Consider the following 13909-nt stretch of genomic DNA (forward strand, 5'->3'; position numbering starts at 1 on the left):
AGGGGGTAAGGGGGGGAGGGATAAATTGGAAGACTGGGATTGATATATACACACTACTATATTATAAAATAGATAACTAATAATGACCTACTGTATAGCACAGGGAACTACACTCAATACTCTATAACAGACTATGGAAAAAGAATCTAAAAAAAGGGTGGATATATGTTTATGTATAACTGATTCACTTTGTTCTACACCTGAAACTAACACGACATTGTAAATCAACTGTACTCGAATAAAAACTTTTTAAAATTGCATCAAAAAGAATAAGATATCTAGGAATAAGCTTAAGCAAGATGAAAGACCTGTACTCTGAAAACTATAAAACGTTGATGACGATAACTGAAATGATACAAAAAAATGAAAAGATATCCCTTGTTCTTGGATTGGAAGAATTAATATTGTTTAAATCGCTGTACTACCCAAAACAGTCTTCAGATTGCAATCCCTATCAAAATACCCATGACATTTATCACATAACTAGGACAAATAATCCTAAAACATATATGGAATCACAGAAGACCCTGAATAGCCAAAGCAATCTTTAGAAAAAAGAACAAAGCTGGAGGTGTCATGCTTCCTGACTTGAGACTACACTACAAAGCTACAGTAATCAAAACAGTATGGTACTAGCACAGAACCAGACACATAGATCAATGGAACAGAATAAAGAGCCCAAAAATAAGCCCATGCACATATAGTCAATCTACAACAAAGGAGGCAAGACTATACAGTGGAGAAGATACAGTCTCTTCAATAAGTGGTTTGGGAAAACTGGACAGCTACATGTAAAAGAATGAAATTAGAACTTTTTTTCACACCATATACAAAAATAAACTCAAAATGGATTAAAGACCCAAATGTAATACCTGAAACCATAAAACTCCTAGACGAAAACACAGGCAGGACACTCTTTGACATAAATTGTAGCAGTATTTTTTTGGATCTGTCTCCTAAGGCAAAGGAAACAAAAGCAAAAATAAACAAATGGGACCTAATTAAACTTAAAAGCTTTTGCAAATCTTCTAAGCAAAGAAAACCATCAACAAAATGAAAAGACAACCTACTGAATGGGAGAAAATATTTGCAAATGATATGGCAGATATGGGGTTAATATCCAAAATACATAAACAGCTCATACAACTCAATATCAAAAAACCAAACAACCTGATTTTAAAATGGGCAGAAGACCTGAATATACATTTTTCCAAAGAAGACTTACAGATGGCAAACAAGCACATGAGAGGATGCTCAACATTGCTAATCACCATAGAAATGCAAATCAAAACCACAGTGAGATATCACCTCACGCCTGTCAAAATGGATGTCATCAAAAATACCACAAGTAACAAATGTTGTCAAGGATGTGGAGAATTCCCACCATACTGTTGGTGGGAATGTAAATTGGTATAGCCACTATGAAAAATGGTATGGAGGTTTCTCAGAAAACCAAATATAGAACTACCATGTGATGTAGCAATTCTACTCCTAGTTTTATGTCCAAAGAAAATGAAAACACTAATTTGAAAAGATATGTGCATTCCAATGTTCATAACAGCATTATCTACAATAGCCAGGATATGGAAGAAACCTAAGTGTTCATCAACAGCTGAATGGATAAAGAAGATTTGGTACATATACATTGTGTGTGTGTGTGTGTGTGTGTGTGTGTGTGTATACACACACACACACATACATACATACAATGGAAGATTACTCAACCATATAATAGAATGAAATTTTGCCATTTGCAACAACATGGATGGACCTGGAGGGTATTATGCTTAGTGAAATAAGTCAGAGAAAGACAAATTCTGCATTTTCACCTTATATGTTATATCTAAAAAATGAAATGAATGAATATAACAAACAGATTTACAGATATAAGGAACAAACTAGTGGCTACCTGTGGGAGGGCCAGGATAGGGGTAGGTATTAAGAGGTACAAACCACTATGTATAAAATAAATAAGCTATAAGGATGTACTGTACAACATAGGAAATATAGCCAATATTTTATAACTTTAAATGATGGATGAATCTATAAAATACTGAATCAGTATGTTGTACCACCTGAAAGTAATAATTATAACCAACTTAACTTCAATAAAAATTTAAAAATAAAGAAAAGGTCCATTGCCATGAGTATCTACTTAAGTGACATATGTTTTTTTCTTCCCAGGGAGCAAGCTGCTGCCATAGTTCTTTTCCACATATGGGGGATCCCTTAATAGTCCAGTCTTTTAGTTGCCATTTGCCTGACCAGATGGCTAAGTCATTGGCAACAGCCCATTTGTTGGTGAAAAATGTGTCAAGGAATGGTAGTGGAGGTGGCCTGCACTGCCATTACCACAGTGCAGAGCTTGACCTATTGGAATGCAGTCCTCCTCGGCCTTTAGTTTCACAGAGCTGTCAGTAAACCATGCCATAATGTCATCTTTGAATCTTGGGCCTTAGGAATTGCACCTGCTGTGCCTAGGGCCTGGACTTTATCTGGATTTATAGTCAAATTGGTACTAATCATTCTGTCAGTGACTTAAGTGCAGCACTGTAGCCACCATGACATTAGCATTGTAGCGGTGTCGTTAATATAAGGGATGACTAAAATTTCTGTAGTACTTGAGCTTATTGAAGATCAAGCCCTGCCCTTTGGTAGCATATTACAGAAGAATTTAGGTATCCCTGCAGGAGTACAGTAAAAGTATATTGTAGGCTGTTCAGTGAGAACAAAAATTGGTCGTGACCTCATTCTGCAGAGGGATCGAGTAAAAGGCATTAGCCAGATCAGTCAACAGCATACTTGTTTTCCATATAGGTTGCACTGTCTCAGTGAGGGTGATAATATCAGAGACTGCTAGGGCAAAAGCTGAAACTTCTACATTTATCCTTTGGTAATCTGTCAACCTCGAAACGCTGGAGGCCTTCCTTACTGGCCTGATCGGGCTGCTTGTATTGTCTCGAATTAACAGAACGATGTCCTTTTCCCCACTGTAGATATAGGTTTTTGGGGGGTTTTTTTTTGGTTTTTTTTGTGGTACGCGGGCCTCTCACTGTTTTGGCCTCTCCCGTTGCGGAGCACGGGCTCCGGATGCGCAGGCTCAGCGGCCATGGCTCATGGGCCCAGCCACTCCGTGGCATGTGGGATCTTCCCGGACTGGAGCACAAACCCATGTCCCCTGCATCGGCAGGCGGATTCTCAACCACTGTGCCACCAGGGAAGCCCAATATAATATTTTTGTTGAACAACGCACCATGATTTGGCCAGCTCTGGAGCAGGCTAGGAATGCAGCTGGCCCATTATTCTTGAATTTGTCCTTATTGTGGTACATACCGCTTGAGGCAATGGTGGTTTTCAGTACCGTACACAGCCAAAATGTTAATGCCTATTACGTATTCAGTGGTAGGAACCAGGATCATCAGTACCTGAAATGGTCCAAAGAGTCTCATCCACAAATACATGTGGGCTTGTCTTCCATGATTAACTACATTCTTCCCAGACCTACTATTTTAATTCTACCTCTATGGGGACCTGTCATTTGCGCACCAGTATCCAAAGGCCCCATAAAAGTTTGGCTCCCCTCTCCCCTTTTCCCTTCTATCTTGACAGGGGCATAGGGCCTCTGGTCCCCAACAGGGACCCAGAGACCTTGGCCCTATCCCTAACTGTGTTATTCAGCCCTAGACAGTTAAAGTCTGCAGTGCCCCTTCATCAAACAGATGCACCAACCAGGCTGCATGAGACTCCCCTGGCTCCTGTTCATTTCCGTCCTTCAGTTTCCATATTTCACTTTCAAAGAAGGACTTCATTTCAACACAGTCAGTTCATCACCACCACCCCACCCCCAGAGCCAGCTGCCTAGCCCTCTCATTCTACCATGCCATGGTGTTTTTTGTTGGCAACTGTATCTCTTGGTAAGGGAGTGTTCCAAGGCTAAGGCCTATTCTTATGGAGCCAAGTGGAGGTCTAAAGACTACATGAACAAGACTCTCTTTCCTAATAGTACATAACAATGTCCCTCCTAAGACTTCTCTTCTTACCAAATGAAAAAGGGGGGAGGTGTTAAAAGGAAACTTTTGGAGGTGATGAGTGTGTTTATTGCCTTGATTATAATAGTACCATGCATGTATGCATATGTCCAAATGTATCAAACAAACCTGAAGTTTTTTGCATGTCAAATATGTCTCAATAAAATTGTCAAAAAATAACAACAAAGACTATCTTCTCTGTACTCCCTTCACCCCACCACATACAAACACATCTACTCCTTGACAGGCCACCTGAATTTGGTTCATTTATTCCCATTGTGGTGTTAACATTATACATAGACATTTTAATAACAATCAGCATTTTCTCCTAGAAGCATGAAAATTGTCCCTTTAGAATACAACTCATTATGAAATGATGCCATTATGCTACCCAATACTTTTTATAGCTCTTAACATTTTTTTCAAAAATAATTTTGCAAAAATGCTGATAGGTTAGTGTCTCTAACAAACAAATATGCCCAGCTCCCTCCCTCAATAAATTATTTTATTTTTCTGTGTTTGTTTTTTGTTTTCTTATTTTTATATTATATAGTTATTTATTCAAAAAATATTCATTGAGCAGCAGCTATGGATTAGGCACTGTGTTAAATAGCATTCAGATCTGAATAAGATTTTGTGTAATAGGAAAACAACAAAACATTTAGGTTTTGTAATAGAAATACCTTCAGAGTATAGTAGAGCCCCCAAATAGAGAAATTAACAAAAATACAAGTGGCTTTTTCATCTGAGTTATTGTTAGACATTATTATTTATTTAATTAAGTCGCTGTAATGTACCAAGATTTGGTACATTAAAGAACCAAGATTTGGAAGGAGAAGTAGTTGATTGGGAGGCATTATTGGACAAGGTGTAGATAAAACTCGACTGATGTCTTTGTTCTACCTATAATTTGCTCTGTGAACTTGAATGGATAGAGTAATTTCATCTTTTCTGGCCTTGTTTTTAAATTTAGAGTTACAAGTAAGGAAACTTCTTGCATGCTGTCTTACATCTGGGGTTATGATTTTACTTTGGGTCAGCTGTCTTTAGTCTTTTGCTTATCTGTTGTTGATCTCTTGTGATTATAGATACATATTACATAATACTTTTGTTGGCTTTCCACATCTTGCCTCCAGGAAAACCATATCCTGTGAGGCATCTCCATAGATCCCCATGGGCTGCTCTTCAACATTACTGCCCATTATAATTATTATGCCCACCTTGCATCTACTAGTTAGGTGATGCTACCTTCTTTCTGCTATTCTGTGATCTCATCATCTTCATTGTACTGGAAGCCAAATTCTGTTTATCTCCTATTGCCAGCTCTAGCCTACAGAATACAGCTGTTATGGAATTTCTCAGCAATGCCTGTGCCCCCATCACCAGTCTTTTCTTTATTGCCTTGGTAAACAATATTCTCTGGGCCCTCCTGAGGAACATATTCAACTAGTAGGTCTTCTGAGTATACACAACAGATCCTTTATGGCATGCTTACTTCACTGTGTTTTAAATGCCTTTCTTCACAGTCTGCCACAAGGATTCTCGGATCTCTTATTTCATTAATATGCACCGTTGCTTTTTCCAGGAGTCATCCAGCAATGCGTTAGGCCATTTCCATGGGCCTTAAATCCTGAGGCAAGGGAGAGTGCCCTGTATCCAAAAACTCTCTCGTATCCTGTTTGATATTCCCATTCCCCAGTCCAGTACCCTCAGCAGACACTCTCTTGGTTCTTACTGGTTCAAGTTGGCCCATTCCTGCAGCACCTATAGCATATAATCCTTCTCCTCCTTTAGCAGACCCAGTACTTCCCCATTTGGGCTATGCTGAAATTTGACCTTAGCTTGGAGCTACAAGGGAAGGTTAGTATAGAGCATGAGGAGGGCTACTAGCATTGTCCTTAAGGTACTTGCTTCGCTTGAGGTTTCCATATATTTGAGGGGAGGGGTGGGTGGAGGAGGCATGCTACCCTCTAACATGAGACTTATTTGCAGTTCATGGGAAACTTGGAGTTGAAGGTTCTCAGCTACATCCACCAGTTATTCTTTGAACTTGCACTTCTTTCCTATATGGCCCTGATTTTGGCATAGACTTGCCTGGGATGCAAAGTCCCTTAAATTCTGCCACCCTTAAAATTGAGTTCTGGGTCTGGTCTTCAATATGTTCAGCTCTTTATCTGCAGGAGATAAGGATCTCTTTAAATGTTGCCAGTTGTTGATTTAAACTGGTGATTAGTTAGCCTGTCATTTTCTCTGTTTAGCATCTCAGTGACAGCCATAGTCCTTAGTCCATAGTCCTTATAGTTATTAATTACCCTCATCCCTCAAATGCTTGGCATGTTGTACAAGCTAAGTGCACATCTCCATTCCACCCACAAGTGAATTAGCAAATGGCTGCTATTCTGTGTCAGAGACTATCATTAATTTCACTTACAACCAGAAATTGAGTCCTTCTTCATAGTAGTCCTTACTTCAAGTGATCCAACCTCAGAATCCCATCATTGAGGTCTGCTTCTTAGGACTACTCTTGGTACCAACTGTTCAGGTCACATTCCTTAGAAGCCCAGCCTTAGTCAGAGATTTTTGTGCTAGTGATACATTGAAGTTTGTATTCTCCTGAGAAGCCTCTAAGAAAGTGAGGAATATAGGATTAAGCAGGAGACACACTAACAGAAATGTGGTTTCAGAAGAAGTTTTGTCTGAGCATCATCTCAGAAGGAACTTTGAAAAATAAATTGCACCTCAGAGGTTGTACTGTCCTGAGGCAAGGAGGTTGGGCTCTTTTACCCTCCTGTTTCATTCCCCACTAGCTATGAGCCTCATCCTGAAGGAGGGAAAGGGTGTGGACAGGAGAGGCAAGGTAGAGCATAGGAATCTTTGTACCAGGTGGTTCTTTTCAGCCATGGTCAATTCTCCAGAGAAAGATGCAACTAAGAGCCGCTAGCTGTCAATACAGGAAAAAGCAGGAAGATTAGCCTTGTATATTAGGATTTGGACATCTGGGCGGGGCATCAACAGCATCTACCACAGGTACCTCCTATGTGCTAGAGACTTTACCAGCAAGCATTATCTCATTCAGTGCTGTGCTCGAGCTACCTTGAATCAGCTTTCAAGAGAGTGATTATGCACATCCATTCACTTGTATGAGTTCAGTATCATTGGTAGCTTGAAATTGGCCATGGGGGGAGTAATCACATCACAGATATCTGCAAATGCAACAATTCAGGGCCCCATCCCCCAGAGCTAGTTGTTAAAACTTTTACCAGCATTCAAATTTTATAACAGCCTTATGAAGTCGGTATCATATTCTATAAATGAGAAAACAGTATCAGAATGATTAATATACTTGCCATCTCTCATGTAGCTACTAAGCTATAGAATTGGAAATCTAGCTTTATCTGATTCCAAAACTTGGACTCCTACTGTTACAGCATATTGCTTTTTTTTTTTTGGCTGCCCTGGGTCTTTGTTGGGGCATGCAGGAATCTTCAGCTGTGGCATGCAGACTCTTAGCTGGGGCATGTGGACTCTTCGTTGAGGCATGCAGGCTTCTTAGTTGCGGCATACGGACTCCTAATTGCAGCATGGGGCCTTCTCAGTTGCAGCACGTGGACTCAGTCCCAGCATGCGAACTCTTAGTTGCGGCATGTGGGATATAGTTCCCCGACCAAGGATCGAACCCAGGCCCCCTGCATTGGGAGCGTGGAGTCTTACCCACTGGACCACACGGAAGTCCCCAGCATGTTGCTTTTTGAACACAGAAACTTCGTTCTCTTTTTAATCATTTGAGAGTTGGCTAAATTTCTAGATGTCCCAGAATGCACTTTGATCACCAACACCTTCTACTCCAAGTTAATGATTTTATTATATTTCCCTAGTAAATAGCAGCCCCAGGACACATCACTCTATCATTTTGCCTCTGTTTTTAAACATTCTTCCCTTTATCATGTTTTCTTAACTGCTCTTTCTGGAAAGTAAAAGGTATCCAGTAAATATTTGTGAAATGAATAAATGATGACCCTTTAATATGAAATTAGATTTTTCTACAGGAAGGACAAATTAACACACCCTTCTTTAATTAAAATCATAGGTCAAAAATTCTCTCTAAGTGCCACAGTATAATGTGGGAAGTATTTCATGTTGAACCAGAGTTGATACACATTTGAAATAGGTGTAGCTTACTCTCAAGTAACTAAGGGATTTTTAATGCATTTTTAATTAAATGTAAGTGCAAATAGAATTGCTTGGTTCCACCTTACGTTGAATTACAATATGAAGTAAATCGAATGATTAAGCTGAAAATTACTTTAGTCTTCATATAGACTTGAAAATCTTTTCAACTTTTGTGGCATGGAATTGACTGCTTCTTTTGTGTTTTTGTTTGTATTTCTGAAGCAAGGAGAAGTCAGGCTGAAGTGTTTGAAAGCTCTACAAAGTCTGTATACCAATAGAGAATTATTCCCCAAATTGGAGCTATTCACTAACCGATTCAAGGTAAGAATGCTTGGCTTATTTTCTTTTTCACTTTAAAAATGCTCGTTTTAGCTAGTTTAGCAAATGACATTACCATAACAAGTGTTTAGGTCATATTCTTTACTGCATATTCTTTAAATGAACCTGTATTAAATAGATGAATCTCTGCTTTACAAAAGATATTACCAACATGAGTTCTTATTCATTACCTTCAATTGAAGGCTCACCTGCTTAAAATAAGACTTTTTTCATAGACAAACTTTTTTATAGTTATATTAATTTGCAAGGTAAGGTTTGTCTCTGTTAGAGAATGCCAGTTGATGAAAAAGATTTTATATTATAAACATTTATAACACCTCCTGTGTGTGCGTAGGACTATGATAATATGGTTTCAATGGTAAAACTTTCCATTTAATCTAATCATCATTAGATTAATCTATCATTAGTCTTCCATGAACTCCCCAAAAGACATTACCTCAGATCTGTCTCCACTTCTGTTCATGGTTGGTTTGATTTATAACTTTTCTTCAGGATCGCATTGTATCAATGACACTTGATAAGGAATATGATGTTGCTGTGGAAGCTATTCGATTGGTTACTCTGATACTTCAGTAAGTATAATATTTTAATTTAATCTGCTAATATATTAATGTTTTTTCCCAGCATTATTGATGTACTTCACATATATAACCCTAATATATATTCTTATCACTTTAGGTTTTACTTTCACATTTTAAGGTTAGGTTTGAAACAAAATGTTTTGTTTTCTCTTTGTTTTTTATTTTGAATATTGTCTATTTCCATTTTATTTTGAGTATTGTCTATTTCCTTTACATAAAAGTTCTTTTATGCAGTATCAGTGAAGTAACATACTTCTTTTTAAAAAGAAGGCTTCAAAGGGATAGGTTTTTCAAATAGGCTTCTTTGGAATGATATAGAAGTAGGAGAAAGGAAATAAGGCATTTAAATTGTGTCATTAATATGATAGAGATTTTAAAATAGGAGTAGTTTCATCTATAGAGCTTTGACTAAAAAGTAGGAAGAATCTACGTGAGAGAATGCAAGTCCCGGCAAAGTCATTACAAATCCTCACCTCCCTGCTTTGTGACGCTATATCTGTCATACACCAAACATCATGTATGCCAGGGTCTGTTGTTTTGATCTCTTTTTACCTCTTTCTGCTCTACTACCATATTCTTTGTTGTTGTGGCTTTATACCCTAGTATATGTTGTATGTTATAAGTATGGCCTCTTAGTGGTTTGTTCCTTCTTCTTTGCCTTTCTTTTTAAAATCCACTTAGCTACTTGTGGATTTTTTTTTTTGTTCTTTATGAATTTTAAAGTACTTTTGTCTAATTCCTCAGAAACTTTGGTTGGGAGTTTAAATATTAGAACTCCATTTAGGGACTTCCCTGGCAGTCCAGTGGTTAAGACTCCACGCTTCCACTGACGGGGGGCACGGATTCAATCCCTGGTTGGGGCAACTAAGATCCCATAGGCTGCACAGCATGGCCAAAACAAAGAACTGCATTTAATTTTATGAAAAATTTAGGAGAGAATGGAATTTTTTACAATTATGTATTGTTTATACATAAAAATGATGTATTGCTTTATTCAGATCTCATTAGGTCTTTTATATACGGTTTAAATATTTTCGTAGAGGTATTGTACATTATTTCTAACCTTAAAACTTTTGTTTCATTCTCTTGTCTAGTTCCATTACAGGACTTTGAACACTATGAAAATATCACTGATAGTGGATTTTTTTGTTCTTGTTCTAGGAAGGCATCTAAAGTTATTTCTGAGATAGGTTTTTGATATGATAAAAGTTCTTTTGTATTCTCAGTTTTCTGGGATTTTCCTTTCATACATTGTTGAGCCTGAATAAAATTGGTAGATTTGTCTAATGGTAAAACACCCATGCATTTCTAGAATAAATCCTGTTTGAACATATTTGTTTTCATTGTATTTTGCTTAAATGCAATGTTATATTTAATATCCTATTTAGGATTTTCACATCTGTGTAGTCTGTAAATTTGACATATTTTTTTCTGCTCCTTACCCAACTTTGAAATCAAGATATATACTGTTTGTAAAATATCTTCAGTAGTTTCTCACCCTTTTTCTGTTTTGAAATAAATTTTCTATGACAGATTAATTCTTCCTTGAAATTTTGAGAGAATTCTTTTGTTAAAGCCATGTCAGTTTTAAGTTTCTTTTGAGAGAAAGGTCTTTGATTACCATTTCTACTTCTTCAGTGGTTATCTATCTAAGTTAGCCTTTATTTCCTCTTGTATTAATTTTGGCTTTTCATATGATTTTTATAGTATATCAGTTTCATCACAGTTTTCAACTTTATTATTTTATAGCTTATGATATTTTTATTCATAAAACTTTATTTCTTTTGTTATTTCTCGTTTACATCGTTCATTTTATTTGTATCCTCTTCTTGATAAGTCATGGCAGAGGTTTGTCCATCCTACTGTTCTTTTCAAAGAACTAGCTTCTTTTAGCTATTTCTTTCTTATTTTTGAACAATCATATTTAAAGTAACAAATACACCTTTAAGTACTACTTTACTAGTCTCCTAAAAATTTGGACATAGACTATTTTCTTAGACAATCAATGATAAGTATTTTGATTACCTTTATGATTTTCAGTTTAATCAAAATTATTCAGTAGTAATTTTTGTTCTCCCTAGATCAGATGGTTTAAAGCTGTTCTTCCTATTTTACTGTATTATTGAGACTGTGTTCTGAGTATTTTGGTCAATTTTCTGAATTTTCTAAGTATGTTTAAAAACAGTACATATCTATGTTGTGTATGTAGTTATTTATATTCATTACTTTGAATTTATTTAGTATCATTTATCTATACCTTTGCTTATTTTTGTCTACTTTTTCAGAAGGATGTGTTAAAGTCTTCAGCTACTATTGTTCACTTATCTTTCCTTTTAGGTCATTGCTTGGTATACTTCAGAGTATATAGATCAGTACCTCTCTATTCATGATTTGTACATCTTCTGATAATATTCACTTTATCCTTACATCTCATTCTTCCTTGTCATTTATGAAGAATTTTTTCCTTTTCAATTCTATTTTAAATTATTATTCCCCCTAGTTATAGTATACTTGTAAATTTCACAAGCTTATCAATGTCTTTCCCTTGAACAAAAAATACCCACATTCCAACCACTTGTCTTTTTCATCAGAATTGTCTAGAGTTTAAAATTTATTGTTAAGGATTACTTTTTTACCCTTTTTTAGGTTTTTTTGCTTCCTTTTTTAGTTTCAGTAATTGCTCATTTAGACAAGAGTAAACTTTGCTTTGATATTACTTCTTCCCTTACTTCCAAGGAAGAGTAATTCTCTCATAGACTCCTCCTGTATTGTCTTTTCAGGCTAGTTTACTTCCTTAAAGAGTATTTTCAAACCATCTAAGACCTTGTTTGGCTAAAAAAAAAATCATACTTTCATCATGAATTTAGAAAATGGTTTGGCTAGTTTCAAAAGTATTTTTAAGGTTTTTTTCTATGTTTTCATTGGAGGAAATAAGGGCAAAACATGTCTTATATAAAAGTATAGTTATGAAAAAAAAAAAGTATAGTTATGGCCCTCCAGCTGTGTCAGATGACCTAATTCATTAGGTACATTGGTCCTTTTATGGATTCCTCAGAGAGCTCTCCCTTTTGCAGGAGAGGGAGATGTCATCCTGGAACCCGCAGAAGTCCTTAGGATGGACCTCCAAGTGAGGGTCCTTGGCTTCCCACAGGAAAGAATTCTGGAGCGAACCATAGTAAAGGGAGAGCAAGTTTATTTAGAGAGATACACATTCCATAGGCAGAATGAGGTCTGTCTCAGAAGGCAAGAGTGGCTCCAGGGCACAGGGTCTTCTGGGAAAGTGAGATCTGCCCAGGGGCATGGGGTCATAGGTTTTTATGGGTTAAGTAATTTCATAGGCTGAGTGGGAGGAATATTCTTGCTATTTTGGTGAAGGGTGGAGATTTCCCAAGAATTGGACCACTGCCTACTTTTTGACCTTTTATGGTCCTCCTCAGAACTGTCATGGTGTAACAGGGAGTGATTTTTAGTATTTCAGTGAAGGTATAATGAACTAAAGGTCAATGACCCAGCTATTCTCAAAGCCACCTTGGTTTGAGCTGGTTCTAGCCTATCTTAGCATCCCAACAGCTGCTCCCCTTCTTCATTATCTAGCATTTTGTGTCCTGTCCCTTTCCCTCCTGTCTCATCCCCACTCTAGGTATTTGTGACAATGGGAAGTTCCCCAGAGTGGACAGTGCCTCCTCTGGATATTTACTGTGTGACTCAGTGCCTGACTTTCAGGTTTCCTCTGTTTGAGTTGCTTGCCCTTTAGGTGGTCTTGTTGGGCAAAATGTCTTTTAAAACTATCCAGGCTGGCTCCCTTTAAGTATTCCATATCTGGCATAAAGGAAACATGGAAGAAGTACGGATTTCTACTCATTATATTGCTCAATCTCCTAATGTCTACTTATATATTATTTTGATGAGAAATGAGCTAAGGTTCACAAAACTAACTCTCCAGTCTCTTACAGCATTGCATGAAATGAGCTGGCCTTATTTTTCTTGGCTTGTGGGCTCTCTACCAAAACTTCCCCAAATAACAAGTTAAGTCACCTTTAACATCCTGTTATACCATCTTTAAATTCTTTTTCTCTGCATCTGTTAATTCTTCTTCCTTTGGTATAGATTACTTTCCTTTCACTTATGAGCTTAGATTACTGAGATATCTTGTTAAATTTTTTTTCCTATGAGTTTAACTTTATCCTGAGGGTATTAGCTAATTGAGTTGATGATATACATCTAATTAAGCGAAGAGGTTAAAACTTAGGCCTTGGGCTTCCCTGGTGGCGCAGTGGCTGAGAATCCACCTGTCGATGCGCAGGGGACACGGGTTCGTGCCCTGGTCCGGGAAGATCCCACATGCCGCGGAGCGGCTGGGCCCGTGAGCCATGGCCGCTGAGCCTGCGCGTCCGGAGCCTGTGCTCCGCAATGGGAGAGGCCACAACAGTGAGAGGCCCGCGTACCACACACACACAAAAAAAACAACAACACTTAGGCCTTGTTGAGAAGGGGAAAAAAGTGTACTTTAAAAAATGCTTCTGTCTCCCATCCTTGATATTCAGCTCTTTTTCTTTCAGAACTAAAGTTTCTCCCTTATACTATGATGCAGCTACCTTATTCTGCTGCAAAGGTCATTCTAATTTATATTTGTCAGATCCCTCAATCTCCTCCTAGCCTCTAGGCATCTCCAGGATTGAATTCTAGAGAATGAGTTTATACCCCTACATCTTGTCAAGAGCCTGTACAGCCCAAGAATTCTATAGTCATCTAGTCATTAATCTCTAATCCTGTCAGACATTTTAAATCATG

At 37.5% G+C, this 13909-nt stretch overlaps 1 protein-coding gene across 5 annotated transcripts in view; it reads left to right on the forward strand.

Moving 5' to 3' along the window:
• STAG1 (STAG1 cohesin complex component) overlaps positions 1-13909 on the forward strand; it is a 455106-nt gene that overhangs the window by 345382 nt on the left and 95815 nt on the right. For all 5 annotated transcript variants that reach the window (XM_059065085.2, XM_067033725.1, XM_067033728.1 and 2 more), the window contains 2 exons: positions 8421-8519; positions 9030-9109. In XM_059065085.2, the coding sequence (XP_058921068.1) occupies positions 8421-8519; positions 9030-9109 (179 nt within the window). The remainder of the gene's footprint in view (positions 1-8420; positions 8520-9029; positions 9110-13909) is intronic.

This window comes from Kogia breviceps, chromosome 5, assembly GCF_026419965.1.
Source record: "Kogia breviceps isolate mKogBre1 chromosome 5, mKogBre1 haplotype 1, whole genome shotgun sequence".
NCBI lineage: Eukaryota > Metazoa > Chordata > Mammalia > Artiodactyla > Physeteridae > Kogia > Kogia breviceps.